We start from the raw sequence: 16,974 nt of genomic DNA, 5'->3' as shown, positions 1-16,974 counted from the left end.
CTTCCTGTATCTCAGTGTAGAAATAGTCTCAATTATAAATGTTGTGTTTGTGTCAAAAAGCTTTTAGAACTTTTGTGAAGGGCAGATGTTTATTCAGTTCCTGCGTTCTCCCAAGCCTTGGGCAAACCTGACTTCATTTTCAATACCAAGACAAAACAACGCAGTGTGTGTGTTGAAATACTGGATTGTGATTGGCTATAAGGACGTTTAGGTGTGAATACTGGATTTTGATTGGCTATAAGGAGTTTCAGGTGTAACTAGTGGATTGTGATTGGCTGTAAGAAGGTTTGGGTGTGAATACTGGGTTGTGGTTGGCTGGAAGGAGGGTCAGGTGTGAATACTAGGTTGTGATTGGCTGTAAGGAGGTTTAGGTGTGAATACTGGGTTGTGATTGGCTATAAGGAGGTTCAAGTGTGAATACTGGGTTGTGATTGGCTGTAAGGAGGTTCATGTGTGAATACTAGGTTGTGAATGGTTGTAAGGTTTAGATGTGAACACTGAGTTGTGATTGGCTGTAAGGAGGTTTAGATGTGAACACTGAGTTGTGATTGGCTGTAAGGAGGTTCAGGTGTAAATACTGGGTTGTGATTGGCTGTAAGGAGGTTTAGATGTGAATAATGGGTTGTGATTGGCTGTAAGGAGGTTTAGATGTGAATATGGTCAGGTGTCGACAATCTTTTCACCCAATTCCACAACAAGGAAGTCTTCAGGACAGAGACACTTTTGGTTTCTGGAGTCTCTGTAACATGACAAGCCACATTTAAGGATGGGTTCCACTTTTGAGTCTGGTTCCTTTCAAGGTTTCTTCCTCATATTATCTAAGGGAGTTTGTTCTTGCCACCATCAGGAATAAACACATACATTTAAACACAGGTGAATTTTATTCTATAATTCTTACAATCTGCTCTATTGTGAAGAGAGCTGAAGAAGTAAAATTGAATTTGTGTTTGATTCATATAAAAAGAGAGGTCCCCAGTGTCTCTCTGCTGGAGGACTTTTGTGCTCTGAGACTCATTTAACTTGGACAAAAGGGTGTGTGTTTGCTCAGAGTGTCTCTGGTTCCTCTTTCTTCCTCAGATGCTGCTGCTGCTGCTGTCCTGCTGGTCTGGATCCCTCAGCGTGTCGGGTCAGAGGCCAGCCAGCCCCATCGATCTCCCCCTGAAGCCACATTTTAGCCCCTCGCTCCACTCCAGAAGCGTCAGAGCTCCTCAATTGTGCAGCTCTCCGATCGATGGTGTGCGTGTGCGAGGGCCTCACAGTTAAGCAGCTCTTCCTCGGATAACTGACAGCTCCAAAGCTCAGCCCTCGACAGCCACTTGTCAATACAAATTTCACCTATTGATGAGTAATTAAGGGGATAAAAAGAGCGCTCGATCTGCCACGGACTCAAACATCTGTTAAACAGGCGAGGTAAACAAAAACCAATAGGGGACATCTTAAAAGGCCGGAACCTTCTCTCAATGCTCTGTAGTCTGTAAGCGATCCGAGGCATATCAAAAAGCGTTCAGATGGTCCTCGTCGATAACCGATTCGCTGCAGAGATCGGGCTTTGCAGGAAAGTCGTACGGATTTCTTACAAAAAAAATTATAAATCCAAAAAAAGAGGTCAGAGTAACAGGGGTCGGCTAATTCTTAACTTTACGACAGATTCTCAACTTTTCCCAAACGGTTTGCTATGAAGGGTAAAAAAAATATTACTGTGTATTCTGCAGAGGTGAAAATCATGTGTAAAAGTCTAGATGCAAAACTGACCCCATTCCTATTTCAAAATCATCAATTCCAATCCGACTTGAGTAAACGTTTTCGAAGAATCTGATCTGAACGGTACTTTTACAGTATTTGCTCGCATTGAACGAAGGCTCAAAAGTGCACTGATCCTCAAAACCAAGCTGATGATTTGTTTTATTTCCTAAAGTGCAAATCAGATGTGTGCACCTCACCTTCTTTAAAAAGAAAAAAGACAATATAATAAACCAAAACTTTCAAAAAGTGGAAGAGCCACTAATATTCAATGGGCAAATAAATTGAAAGTAAATGATTGTAGATACATTTTAACCGAATATTCAGAGCTGACTGTGATTTGATGCCCCTTTGTCTCAAAAAGGGGCGCTATTTTTAAATCAAGGTTATTTCTATTGCGCTTTTCACAACGGACATTGTCTCAAAGCAGCTTTACAGAATTTGAGTTAAGGTGAACGATGTGTATTTATCTCTGATGAGCAGCCGTGGCGACTGTGGCAAGGAAAAACTCCCTTAGATGTTATGAGGAAGAAACCTTGAGAGGACCCAGACTCAAAAGGGGAACCCATCCTCATTGAATGTTTGCAGGCATCTACTTCTTTAAAGGTCCACAATCTTCATGAGGTGGGACGTGACTAGGAGGTGGGGCGTAACCTCAGGATGCCTCGGGATGGGTAGAGAAAGAGAAGCAATGGAGAGGAATTAGTGTATCTGCTGTGCATGTGATCAGATGTTTTGGAGCACAAGGTTATTTTACTGAGCTTCTTCTCAAAGTTTTTCGGAACTGATTCCAGATCAAGTTGCCGTGCAAAATGTAATAGGTATCGCTCATTGTCGAATAAAATATAGTGGAGTACAAAGTACATCTGTTGAATCATTAATGAAGTTGAGTATTACCCATATGAGGATGGGTTCCCCTTTTGAGTCTGGTTCCTCTCGAGGTTTCTTCCTCATAACATCTAAGGGAGTTTTTTTCTTGCCACAGTTGTCATGGCTGCTCATCAGGGATAAATACACATCGTTCACCTTACCTCTTAAAATTATGTAAAGCTGCTCTGAGATAATGTCTGTTGTGAAAAGTGCTATAGAAATAAACTTGACTTGAGTAGAGATAAAATTGATTGATACAGAAAGTTGAAATCTTTGATACACAGTAAAACTAGAAAGTAGCCAAAAAATGACTTAAGTACAATAACAATGTACATTTACTCAAATACTGGACACCAGTATTTATTCACTTTTATTCTGCTACGTCTCATGTTTTCCAGCTCATTGAATCTTATAGTAAATGAAAACACTGAAGAAACCCTTTTTATAGTACAATAGAGTTTAATGGCTAATACAGCTGTTCAGGCTAAAAGCAGTACAGCCACATGCTAATAATATTAGTGACCTCTATCCAGAGACATGAAGCTGCTTCTTACTTCTCAAAAGTTTTTCCAAACTGTTCTGCAGCTGATTTACTGACAAAGTCAGGATGTTATGTGGGTTAGGGTCAGTTAATTGGTTAGAATCAGGGATACTAGACATCTGGTAGAACGTGCTTTGGAAGCTCTTGAAGTGAGGAGTAGCTGAGTCTGGACTGAAAGTCAGTCAATATGATATCATTGAGAGTTACGTTTAGACCCCAGACTTCTTCACAGGCACAACTAGAGCAGGTCCAAGACTTTATAGTACAATAAGAACATTGAAAGAATTTCTACTCATCCTGAGATATCTAGAGGTTTCTCCAGATCCAGTTGTGTCCCACCTCAAGAAAATTGGGACCTTCGAAGTGACCCCGTGGAGATTCTGAGCCATCAAGAGACGTAGCAGCGCCAGTTGGATCCCACGTCATGAAGATAAGATTCAGACATTGGACTTTGAGGAGAAACAACTTCTTAATCAATACTCAAAATAACATTCTCCATATGTAGTTTCTCCAAAATTAAACATTTCAAGGCTCGGGCATGGAGGAGTTGGTGTTGAATCTATAATGATCTCAGTTGTTGAGCTAATTTATAAGTTGTTTAGAAGCTCCTGGTTCCACAACTTCAAGTGACAGGAGAAGACTGCAGAAAGGACATCTCGTCATCTACACACTCTGGTGCTCATGATATTCCTCACTCAATGGTGTTATTTTAATGATCACACTCTTGGTGTCGCTCGGATGATGATGGGTTTGCTTTTGAGTCTGGTTCCTCTCAAGGTTTCTGCCTCATACCATCTAACAGAGTTTTTCCTCGCCACATGCGCCCGGGTTTGCACATCGGGGACGAATACACATTCATTTAAATCTAATTGAATTTTTGTCTAAGACAAGGACAAGACAAAGACTATCTATAGTACAATAAAGTTCAATCCCTTTTACAGCTGTTCAGGTTATAAGCAATACAGCCACATGCTTGTAATATCAGTGACCTCTAATGAAAAACATGCAGCTGCTTCAGATTTTATTATTTTTTTTAAGTTTTTCCGAAATAATCTCCGACTGATTTTCTGACAAACTCAGGATATTATGTAGATGTGAGTCAGTTCGATTGCTTTCTCGAGTTCTTCAAAGACAGTGATTAAGGCATTAGACTTTGTATCTGAAGGTCATGAGTTCAAATCCAGGCCACACCAAGCTGTCACGTCTGGGCCCCTAAATGAGGCCCTTAACAACCACAACTGCTTAGTTGTATGAGTAAGATAAGTGCAAGTCTGGATAAAGGCGTCGGACAAATGGCGTAATGTAAATTTTAATGTTTCTGCAGCTCAAAAATATAGCAAAAAGTCTTCAACGTTACAGTAGAAATTAAATTTGACTTGGAATTTTTCCGATTTTTTCCCACTTTTCTCATATATGGAAAAACAGGCCACGTCAAGGGTCAACACGGACCAACACTGGCCCGATTTAAGGGCTTTAGTTGCTAGCTATCGAGCTGGATGTGAACTAGCAGGAAAGGCAAATGTAATCTTTTGCTAACATGCAGCACAACAATATGGCAGCACTGCATTTACTGTAGTTCATGAGTAATACAATTGAGAAAATAAAATACAATCATTTCAACTGGTATAATTGAGCAGAGACAGCCGATTGCATTTTTTTGGTGGGTTAGCATTGTGTATTTTCTGTCTGAATGTTAGCATTAGCATTGTTCTTACAAAATAAAAGAGCTAAAACTTTTAAAGATATAGCAATACATATATATACAGTACAGACCAAAAGTTTGGACACACCTTCTCATTCAAAGAGTTTTCTTTATTTTCATGACTATGAAAATTGTATAGTCACACTGAAGGCATCAAAACTATGAAATAACATGTGGAATTATATATGGAATTATATACATAACAAAAAAGTGTGAAACAACTGAAAAATGTCATGTTCTAGGTTCTTCAAAGTAGCCACCTTTTGCTTTGATTACTGCTTTGCACACTCTTGGCATTCTCTTGATGAGCTTCAAGAGGTAGTCACCTGAAATGGTCTTCCAACAGTCTTGAAGGAGTTCCCGAGATGCTTGGCACTTGTTGGCCCTTTTGCCTTCACTCTGCGGTCCAGCTCACCCTAAACCATCTCGATTGGGTTCAGGTCCGGTGACTGTGGAGGCCAGGTCATCTGGTGCAGCACCCCATCACTCTCCTTCTTGGTCAAATAGCCCTTGATGCCTTCAGTGTGACTCTACAATTTTCATAGTCATGAAAATAAAGAAAACTCTTTGAATGAGAAGGTGTGTCCAAACTTTTGGTCTGTACTCTATATATATATATATATATATATATATATATATATATATATATATATATATATATATATATATATTGGTTTATTTGGACATAATAATAAAAGTATCGTGTTATTTTTTCTGATGCAACATTGTAGTGTATTTTATATACAGCTCGATGCTGGGAGACAAAATTTTGGAACTAGGAGTTTTTGACCCTGGAACGTCGGCGGTTGTTTGAAAATTATAAATTCGCTCTAAAAATCTTTGCACTCGTTCCAAATAATTGCTGACGTCCAGGTTCTCCAGACAAAGCTTCATCAGATCATGTGTGCTCAGGTTATCCAGCCCTCCACACACACCGCTGTCGTCTCCCTGTGATGAGTCTCATCGGGTCTTTAAAATGCTTAATCCCTGCCTGTGTATGTGGAGATCCCCTTTAAGCCTTTTAAAGCGCAGGAGGGACTTAAACCCATGAAGCCCAAACACTTTGCCCTAAACCTCTAATGAAATTAGGAGGTCCACATCCATTGCAGCGAATGTAAATAAGCCGGAGGATGTTTAAACGGGAAGGGAACGTCTTTAGAACGATGTTTAGGTGTAAACGGTCACCTCATTTCTGCGGTCGGCTTGAAGTGGGCGTGTGGGCTGGAGAAAAACTGAACCATGCGGCATGAGGGAGAAGCTCAGTGCAGTAGGTAGAAGCTCCAGGGTCCATCTGTCAACAGCAGGATGTTAGAGAAGAGAAGAGAAGAGAAGAGAGAAGAGAAGAGAAGAGAAGAGAAACTGAAATAAGGCTATATGAGAAAAAGAGAGAACGTAAAGGTTAGGAGGATGAATGGTGAGTTGTGGAGATGTAGCAATGAGTGGAGGTTGATGATGTGGAGATGGTGTGGAGACATGGAGACAAGTGGAGGTTGATGTAGACATGTGGAGGTTGATAAAAATGTGTGGAGGTTGATGGAGATGTGGGCATGGTGTGAAGATGTTTTGGGGACAGTGGAGGTTGATGGAGATGAGTGAAAGTGGATTAAGATATGTAGAGACAAGTGGAGGTTGATGTAGACATGTGGAGGTTGATGGACATGGTGTGACGATGTTTTGGGGATGAGTGGAGGTTAATGGAGATGATGTGGAGATTGTGTGGAGACGTGAAGACAGGTGGAGGTTAATAAAAAGGGGAGGTTGATGGAGATGTGTGGACATGGTGTGATTATGTTTTGGGGATGAGTGGAGGTTGATGGAGATGAGTGAAAGTGGATTAAGACATGTGGAGACAAGTGGAGGTTGACTGTAGAAACAGATATAGACATGTGGAGACTGTTGGAGATGTTTGGGGTGGTGTGGAGTTGTTGTGGGAGGTGTGAAGACAAGTGGGGACAAGTGGAGGTTGATGTAGACATGTGGAGGTTGATGGAGATGTGTGGACATGGTGTGACGATGTTTTGGGGATGATGTAGAAACAGATTTAGACATGTGGAGACTGATGGAGATGTTTGGGGGTGGTGTGGAGGTGGAAGGATGTTCAGAAGGAGGTGAGGATGTGTGGAGAAGTTTGTAGATGTGTAGAAAGTTGAGGGTGGGTTGAGATGTGAGGAGACAGAGTGGAGATGTTTGGAGACAGAATGGGGTGGTGGTGGGGGTGGTGCGATTAGTAGCAGCGGTTTTCAGGGAGGTGAGTCCCACAGAAGCAGCGTCTTTGTGCTGCTCTAATCCTCGAAGCCAACGCAGCTTTGGCCAGGTTTCATCTGGAAAGTGGCATGAAATAAGTGCTTTTATTTCTTCGCAGCAAATCTGCGCTAATCCTGCAAGCCGAGGAGACAAAGGCTTCTGAGCCGAGAGCTTTAAACAGGGTTCAGGGCCCGAGCGCCTCCCGAGCGCCTCCCGAGCTCTTCTAAATGACTTACTTTAGACTGACGCTAACCGACACTGACAGCCAAGAACGCTCCAAAGAAGAGAAGAGGGAGCGAGAGAATAGGAGACGAATACCAGGGAGAAAGGAAAAGAAATCACACAGCATGGAAACAGGTAGCAGGAATACACCATTTTTCTTTTTTTTTTTTTTTTTTACATTTCATTCGATTTTTTTTTCATCCAGGTACTCGTTTTCCTTACAAACACCAAGAAGATTAAAAAAGAAGAGAAAAACCAGCAAAAGAAACGAGCAGAAGCGAAGAAAAATGATGAGTAAGGTTTTAAAATAAAAGAATAAAAGAAACAACAACAAAAAAACATAAAATTGTACAGTAAGAAGGAAACATAGTCAAAAAACAAACAAAAAAACCGGATGCAATAAAAACCCGACAAGTACGGCAATAAAAAGTAGGAGAAAAAAAATAGGTAGAAAGACAAAAATATAAAAGGAATATTGGGAGGAAAAAAGAAAAATGGAAAAAAGTACAGCAGGAATAATTCAGTGGGAATAAAAATGAAGAGGTTGAAATTAAAGTTGAGCGAAAAAAAGCAAAATAAGGTAAAAGAGTAAAAGAGGGTGAAGGAAAAGGGGGAAAAAAGGGAAAAAAGAGAAAATATGCTAAAATTGTAAAAAAAATTATAATAATAATAATAAAAAATTATATATATATATATATAAAAAACATAAAAATTGTAAAAAAAAAAAAAATCCAAATTGTTGGAAAAAACAAACAAATAAACAAAAATGTATACAAAAGTAATGTGAGTAAAAGAAAGCAAAATAAAATGTGGGCAAAAAAAGAAAACGCATACAAGTAGAAATGATACTGATTTTTTTTTTTTTTTTTAAAAGAGGACGAGCATTAAAGTATCAGAGGACAAAAATTAGATATTTGTTTATAAATATATTTTAAAGTGCTGGTATGTGTGTGTGCGCGTGTGTGTGTGTGTGTATTTGTGTGTTAGGGGGTACAAACTTTTGCACTTGGGATTGCATTTGCATTCGGATTGGAATTCCATCACTGCGAGGAAAAAGATGCGGTGTGTGCTCTGTTTAATGGAATTGTCTGTGTTCTCGTTCTCTGTGTGGTTCTCAGGGGTAAAGGGGAGGAACCCCTAAATCACACACACACACACACACACACACACACACACACACACACACACACACACACACACACGGATAGTCGTGGGAAAGACCGCAGTCTCCTAAGCTTCAGGCTTCAGGCAGTTTCATCAGGCTTTAGTGGAATTTACATGTCTAAGACACGGGAGCTGTTCGGGAAGATGATCTGGTTTAAACCGGTTTAAATGCTTAGCTAGAAAACGGCACATTGTACAGGTAGGAATAGAGACATCCAACAGAATACACTATATATCAGCAAAAGTATGTGGACACCCGACCTTAAGCTTGAAACGTCCCCATTTGCTGTTATAAGAACCTCCACTCTTCTGGGAAGATGTTCCACTAGATTTTGGAGGGTTCCTGTGTAGATTTGTGTTCATCTAGCTGGTTAGTAAAGTCAGAGACTGATGTAGGTGAGGGGAAGATCCTGGAGGGTACAGTCAGAGTAATAAAAAAACTTCCCAAAGGTGTTCGATAGGGTTTATTGCTCTATGGCGGGAGATCTTCCACTGGAAACCCAACACATGGAAAGCAGATCTTCATGGAGCTGGATTTGGGTACAGGTTTTGCAGTGTCATGCTTGAACAGGTTTTGGATTACTGCATCCAAAGACGTTCTATACAATTGTGTGCTTCCAAATTTGAGTTTACGGATCGGTGAAGAACCTCCACTTCATGGAGTGATTAGATAGGGGAAACGCTTTTGGAGAACCGTTCAGTTCTCTGAATGCACAAGGCAAAAAAATACAACAATAATTTGGTGATTTGTACCACACGCTTGCCCACATCAAGGGTTCTTTAAGTAAGTGAAGGTTTCTCGCTTGAACAAATGGTTCTACATCTGTGTCGAATCTTTATACCAGCGCAACTGAAGAAGCCTAGAAATGAAAAGAAAAAAAAAACAAAAAGCGCAATGGCATGCAGAATCAGACCGCTGGTTTTGTTCACAACAGAAAACATCTGGTGCGACTCCACGCCCGAGACGTTTCGAGTGGGATGCTTTCAGACAGACTATGGAAGCTGTTAGTAAAGTAAACTGTTTAGGACCCTGAACCCTGCACTGGGGTGAAGAGCAGCAGCAAAGCCTGCAGACAGAAAGCAGCCCAAAAGGCCCTTTATAATGTTATTCTAACGTGACCAGCGCCGGAGATTATCTCCACACATTGTCTTAATTGTTTGAACAGAGAAGTGGGGTGGGATAGAGGAGGGGGGTGTACGGGAGATGGGGGGGAGTTTGGAGTGCTTTTTTTGAAGATCAGATCCTTCACTTAAATCTGTCAAGTTCAATAGTTTCGGGGGGGGAAAAAGAGAGAGAAATCCAAGTCCTCCAAATCTCCTTCTTCTTCCTCCTCCCCCTCTTCATCCTCTCTAATCCGGCCTAATGCCTTTCCCTCTATTGGCTAATGGCCGAGGGAGGACAGAGCACCGCTGCTTAAATACTGTGGAGTCGTTTGGGATTTATTGAGTTGATCTAAAAACACGCACGCTGAAGTGTAGGATTATTACCATTATCTTCAAGCCTTTTTAACAACCTTATCCAGGTAATTATTATTATTATTAGTAGTAGTAGTAATATACAGCAGCCCTGAACCATGAGCCAAACCGCAGCCGCAAGTGTTTTGCCTTTAGTTTGAATTAATAACTTAATATTTAATAATTATCTGAACTTATTTATTTAATAAAACATACCCTTTTGATGGTATCATTTAAAAAAATTAAATGATGAATGGCATTTGCTGATTTTCAATATATTACATCTTTTTTTAAACTCTAATGCTTTACTTTAAACTAATAACTTGTTTCAAGAAAATATATTACAATTATTATTATTATTATTATTATTATTATTATTATTATTATTTATATTAATATTGTTGTATGTAGCTCATCAACTGTTATCTATCTATCTATCTATCTATCTATCTATCTATCTATCTATCTATCTATCTATCTGTATATGCGTCTATCTATCTATCTATCTATCTGTCTGTCTATCTATCTATCTATCTATCTATCTATCTATCTATCTATCTATCTATCTATCTATCTGTCTATCTGTCTGTCTGTCTCTGTCTGTCTATCTATCTATCTATCTATCTATCTATCTATCTATCTATCTATCTATCTATCTATCTATCTATCTATCTATCTACATGTATATGTGTCTGTCTGTCTATCTATCTATCTATCTATCTCTATCTATCTATCTGTCTATCTATCTATCTATCTATCTATCTATCTATCTATCTATCTATCTATCTATCTATCTATCTATCTATCTGTATATGTCTATCTATCTATCTATCTATCTATCTGTCTGTCTATCTATCTATCTATCTATCTATCTATCTATCTATCTATCTATCTATCTGTCTATCTGTCTGTCTGTCTCTGTCTATCTATCTATCTATCTATCTATCTATCTATCTATCTATCTATCTATCTATCTATCTATCTATCTATCTACATGTATATGTGTCTGTCTGTCTATCTATCTATCTATCTATCTATCTATCTGTCTGTCTGTCTATCTATCTATCTATCTATCTATCTATCTATCTATCTATCTATCTATCTATCTATCTATCTATCTATCTATCTATCTGTATATGCGTCTATCTATCTATCTATTCTATCTATCTATCTATCTATCTATCTGTCTGTCTGTCTGTCTGTCTGTCTGTCTGTCTGTCTGTCTGTCTGTCTATCTATCTATTTGTCTATCTGTCTCTATCTATCTATCTATCTATCTATCTATCTATCTATCTATCTATCTATCTGTATATGCATCTATCTATCTATCTATCTATCTATCTATCTATCTATCTATCTATCTATCTATCTATCTATCTATCTATCTATCTATCTATCTACATGTATATGTGTCTATCTATCTATCTATCTATCTATCTATCTATCTATCTATCTATCTATCTATCTATCTATCTATCTATCGATCGATCGATCGATCGATCGATCGATCGGCCCTGAACCAGGAGGAATTTATTCTTTTTTCCCAGCTTGTGTTTCAGAGCTTCTTACAGTTACCTTCTGTCTGTATTTATGGTGCACATGATCATCTCTTTCTTTGTCCCGCTACGGCCTCATCAGCATTTAAAACATTTTATTTCTGTCTTTCCTTTTCTCTGATTTTATCATTTGACGTTTTGGCAGTCAGGAGGTGATGAATTCTCCGTATTTTTGCGCTCTTCACCCCTCGTTGTGTTCGGACCTCCACCAGCAAATGGCTCAGAGATACCAGCTTCACACTCACACCATCAGCGTGGCTGAGAGACTCGCAGGTATATATAAAAAACAACAACACAAAAAAAACAACAATTTTATATGTCAGAAATCTATACTTTTGAGTTGATAAAGTTGATTGTAGCTTATAGCAGAAATGTCATTTTATCAGGTCTGGGTATTAAAACAGACTTATTTATTTGTTCGTTTGTTTATTAAACACAATGCATGTCAGTACATTGATACATAATAAAACAATTACGATTCATGATAAAAGTGACTTCCTCTGTTTGTTTGTTTTCCGGCCCTGGAAATTTTGCCCCATTTTAACTTTATTATTACTAGCTGCCCAAAAACAATCAAACAATCAAACAATCAAACAAACCACACACACACACACACACACACACACACACACACACACACACACACACACACAAAAGTCTGCAAGTTTGCAATAGTAGCTTGCAGTTCGCCTCATAGGCACTAGAGGGCTCCAAACATCTAAACATTACTAACTGCACTTTTGAGAAACCTCAGAGGAACTAAATACGTCAAGAGTTGTACTTAGAGTGTGTGTGTGTGTGTGTGTGTGTGTGTGTGTGTGTGTGGCTTTAGAGCTGATTCTGGAGGTGCGTGACGGGGGTCAGCTGAAGCAGCGGAGGAGCAGGACGGCTTTCACTGTGTCACAGCTGCAGGCACTGGAGAAAGCTTTCCAACAAACCCAGTATCCTGATGTGGCCATGAGGGAAAGGCTGGCCGTCTGCATCAACCTCCCCGAAGCCCGCATTCAGGTAAGATCCTGAACCTGAAAACCTGAACCTTCCCAATTAAGTCATGATTCATGAAATACACCATATGGACAAACGTTCGAGGAGATATGTTGAACATCTTATTTCCCCTCAAGTCCCCATTTGCTGCACAACCTTCAATCTCCTGGGAAGATGTTCCACTGGATTTTAGAGTGGGCTTTTGATTTGTTTTTACTTTATGGCCACCGATCAGCCATAACATTATGACCACCTGCCTGATATTGTGTTGGTTCCCCCTTTGCTGCTAAAACAGTCATGACCCATCGATCATCAACAGCTCAAACTTCTTCAGCAGTTTGAGCTACAGGAGCTCGTCTGTTGGATCAGACCAGCCTTTGCTCCTCACATGCATCGACGATCCTCGGCCGCCCACGACCCTGTCGCCGGTTCACCACTGTTCCTTCCTTGGAGCACTTTCAATAGATTCTGACCACTGCAGACCAGGAACATCTCACAAGAGCTGCAGTTTTGGAGACGCTCTGACCCAGACGTCTAGACGTCACAATTTGTCAAACTCTCAAATCCTTGTGCATTTTTCCTGCTTCTAACATCAACTTTGAAGACAAAATGTTCACTTGCTGCCCAATAAATAAATCCACACACTAACAGGTGCCATGATGAAGAGATCACCAGTGTTACTCACTTCACTGCTCATAATGTCGTAATGTTATGGCTGATCGGAGTATATTTTAGACTTGGTGTGAAGTGGTGTGAAAAAGTGTTTGCCCCCTTCCTGATTTCTTATTTTTTTGCATGTTTTCACACAATGTTTCAGATCATCAAACTAATTTAAATATTAGTAAAAGATACAAAAGTGAACACAACATGCAGTTTTTAAATGAAGGTTTTTATCATTGAGGGAAAACAAAATATTAAACTACATGTAAAAAAGTGTTTGCCCCCTAATAACCTAATAACTGGTTGGGCCGCCCTTAGCAGCAACAGCTGCAGTCGAGTGTTTGCAATAACTTGCACTGAGTCTGTTACAGCGCTGTGGAGGAATTTTGGTCACTCATGTATGCAGAATTGTTGTAATTCAGCCACATTGGAGGGATATCGAGCGGAACCCCCTTTTAAGATCATACCACAGCATCTCAAAAGGATTCAGGTCAGGACTTTGACTAGGCGACTCCAAAGTCTCCATTTTGTTTTTCTTCAGCCATTTAGAGGTGGACTTGCTGGTGTGTTTTTGATCATTGTCCTGCTGCAGAGTCAAGTTCGCTCCAGCTTGTGGTTACGAACAGATGGCCGGACATTCTCCTTCAGGATTTTTTGGTAAACAGCTGATCTCATGGTTCCATTTATCACAGCAAGTCTTGCAGGTCCTGAAGCAGCAAAACAGCCCCAGACCATCACACTACCACCACCATATTTCACTGCTGGTATGATGTTCTTTTTCTAAAATGCGGTGTTACTTTTACACCAGACGTATTGGGACACACATCTTCCAAAAAGATAAACTTTTGTCTTGTCAGTCCACAGAGTATTTTCTCAAAAGTCTTGGGAATCCTCAAGATGTTTTCTGGCAAAACTGAAACGAGCCTTTATGTTCTTTTTGCTTATCAGCGGTTTTGGTCTTGGAACTCTGCCATGCAGACCATTTTTGCCGTCTCTTTCTTACGGTGGAGTCATGAGCCAATGACCTTAACTGAGGCAAGTGAGGCTGCAGTTCTTTGGATGCTGTTGTGGGGTCTTTTGTGACCTTTTGGTTTGTCGTCGCTGTGCTCTTTGGGTAATTTTGGTCAGCCGGCCCACTCCTAGGAAGGTTCTCCACTGTTCCATGTTTTTGCCATGTGTGAATAATGGCTCTCACTGTGGTTCGCTGGAGTCCCAAAGCTTTAGAAACGGCTTTATAACCTTTTCCAGCCTGATAGATCTCAATTACTTTCCTTCTCATTTGTTTCTGAATTTCTTTGGATCTCAGCATGATGTCTAGCTTTTGAGGATCTTTTGGTCTACTTCACTTTGTCAGGCAGGTCCTATTTAAGAGATTTCTTGATGGTGAACAGGTGTGGCAGTAATCAGGCCTGGGTGTGGGGAGAGAAATTTAACTCGGGTGTGATAAACCACAGTTTTAACAGGGAGGCAAACACTTTTTCACACAGGACCATGTAGTTTTGGATTTTATTTTCCCTCAATAATAAAAACCTTCATTTAAAAACTGCATGTTGTGTTCACTTGTGTATCTTTTACTAATATTTAAATTATTTTGATGATCTGAAACATTAAAGTGTGACAAACATGCAAAAAAAACAAGAAATCAGGAAGGGGGGCAAACACTTTTTCACACCACTGTATATATATATATTCTTAATGTACTTACTCACCAGCTCCTATAACTTTTTTACTGCCCAGAGCCATTATATTTATTTGCTGTACTTATACGTTACATGCTGTAGATATATTTGCACGTTTATCTGCACTTGTCAGTTTGCTGTTCAGTGAAAGGCGCTTAAATGTGGACATTTTTATGCAAACTGCTGAAAACTCAAGACCTTCTGACCAATCAGAATTCAACATTGCTGTGGTATAATGGAGGGAAAGCGTGTGTCGATCAAACACTAACAGACAATACAAATGACAGTGAAAAAAAAACTTTTTACAGAGACTTTTTACAGAATTTTACTGTATAATGCACAATGACATCATGCCACATCCATGTGATAAAGGATATCTCATTTTTAGATTCAAATATCAGTTTGCAAAGAGCTGCATCGCCGAGCAAACCCCATAACACCGAGCCGCTACCTATTCTGTCACTGCGTTCCATCAGAATTTGACTAAAATCTTAAATGTAAATATCGGCCTGTTTTTTTTTTCCCAGGTGTGGTTCAAAAACAGACGTGCAAAGTTCCGCAAAGGACAGCGATTCCCTCCTCTGCTGAAAAAACGAACCGAACAAGCGAAAGCTGAGCTCGGCGAAGACGAGAAAAACACCACGCAACCAGAAACTCCACTTTCAGATTTCTGTGCTGGTCGGCCCAGCACTTCGACAGACAGCACAGCTCGTCTCCAGACTCCCTGCCGGCTGGGTTCTCCGTCTCCTCTCCAACCGTTTGTGTTCAGAGAACCGAACACGCATCCGATCCTTGTCTCGTCATCTGCTTTGCCTTTCTCAGCTTCCTTCTTACCCTTCACTCGGCCTTGTAGCGGTACGGCAGACGTCGTGCCTATGCGGAAACGCGGCGGCTTCGGGCTGCACTTTAAACCGCGTTCGTGTCTGGACTTGTAGCTGCACCACAAAAAAAAGAAAAAAATACCCACAAACCTTAGCCAGGTATCAGTGTGAGAAGACGGAAAAGTTCTCCGGGGTCGAGAGAAAGTTCTCGTTAGGGCCGTAGTGTTTATCTGCTTTAGAACGACCGGCCCCTTGACTGGAGTCTTTCCATATTTTTTTGAGAGCTCACGATCCTGCATGATGAATTTTTTTATTTTTTTTATATATATTTTAAAGCACTTCTTTTTTCACAGCCCAAAAAACATGTAGGTTGAACATTATATTATTCTTATTGTGCTGATAAATATTCCTGGGGGGGTTTGCAGATGATGTGAAATGATTGTGTCGATGAAATAAAGTTCACTCCAAATCCTGGTAAAACCACAAACAGCTGCTAATCGTTTATTTCAGATATTTGTGGACGTGGTGGGGAGTATTCTACACGTCGATGCTATAGACTTGCTCCAGTGAATGCTATTCAGTTTTATTGTATGGTGACAATACGTGCAAACCCGGGATGCGGGACCCTATGACATCATGACGGGTGGGTTAGGAATATAAAGAGACTCTGTGCTCGAGCGCTTACTCGCATGTAGTTGAGTAACGAATGCACGGTAGAGTCACGTTTTTTTACGGTCCTTACACCGATTGCGGAAATTAGATCTGTTTTTCCGTGATGCAGCCGAGAAAACGAAGGCTGTTAGCTACTGATGATGAGATGGATGTCATAACTCGCATCACTTAATACCATCATGACACCACATCTACAGAAACCATCAATATTATGAAGAAAGGCAGTAGAACAGAGCGCTGCATCACACGGAAATCTGTAAGAATGAATGAATGTTGTTACTAAAGCAAGAAACCATATGAACACAATTCAACACGTTTCTTTTCACTGTAGCCACAGCTGCTCCGCCCACACACATTATCTCCAGCACAGGCGTCAATATTTACCTCATAAAACGACTGCATTTTTGTGCATTTTTTCAGTGCATTACGGTTTTCATGAGGATTTGAAATTGAAGAGAAGTTGTGTGTTTTTGTGCAAATTCTACTGCTGTTTTGAGCTGTCTTCAAAAGTCCGTCTTGTAAATCTAAGTATGTGTCCAAATAATTTCTTCTCCTCCATCAGCCATTGTGGAGTAAAAAAACCAAACAAAACTGTCATTAAATCCACAAAATTATATTTGAACTTGTGCAGTTCGCTACAGATGCAGTTTGCGAGCTCCGACTA

General features: G+C 40.1%; 1 protein-coding gene across 2 annotated transcripts; it reads left to right on the top strand.

The window, feature by feature from the left end:
• Positions 1-789: 789 nt before the first annotated feature.
• On the top strand, positions 790-16,118 carry zgc:101100 (uncharacterized protein LOC445169 homolog). 2 transcript variants are annotated; one of them, XM_046871455.1, is made up of 5 exons: positions 790-873; positions 1,078-1,410; positions 11,640-11,767; positions 12,327-12,502; positions 15,345-16,118. In XM_046871455.1, the coding sequence occupies exons 3-5, from the start codon at positions 11,650-11,652 to the stop codon at positions 15,750-15,752; spliced, it is 702 nt and encodes a 233-aa protein (XP_046727411.1). In that variant the 5' UTR covers positions 790-873; positions 1,078-1,410; positions 11,640-11,649; the 3' UTR covers positions 15,753-16,118. The 2 variants fall into 2 exon arrangements, with proteins under 2 accessions (XP_046727411.1, XP_046727412.1); XM_046871456.1 differs by lacking the exons at positions 790-873; positions 1,078-1,410 and adding an exon at positions 9,884-10,006.
• Positions 16,119-16,974: the final 856 nt, after the last annotated feature.

Source organism: Silurus meridionalis, chromosome 17 (genome assembly GCF_014805685.1).
Source record: "Silurus meridionalis isolate SWU-2019-XX chromosome 17, ASM1480568v1, whole genome shotgun sequence".
In the NCBI taxonomy this organism is placed as follows: Eukaryota; Metazoa; Chordata; class Actinopteri; order Siluriformes; family Siluridae; genus Silurus; species Silurus meridionalis.
The sequence above is the reverse complement of the archived record's forward strand: the minus strand, read 5'-3'. Positions and strand labels throughout refer to the sequence as shown.

Excerpts from the sequence above, each read along its gene's own strand:
- zgc:101100 (XM_046871455.1), top strand. The coding sequence starts at position 11,650 with ATGAATTCTCCGTATTTTTGCGCTCTTCACCCCTCGTTGTGTTCGGAC. Across the intron at positions 11,768-12,326 it reads CGTGGCTGAGAGACTCGCAG|AGCTGATTCTGGAGGTGCGT; the intron begins GTATATATAAAA and ends GTGTGGCTTTAG. Across the intron at positions 12,503-15,344 it reads TCCCCGAAGCCCGCATTCAG|GTGTGGTTCAAAAACAGACG; the intron begins GTAAGATCCTGA and ends TTTTTTTCCCAG.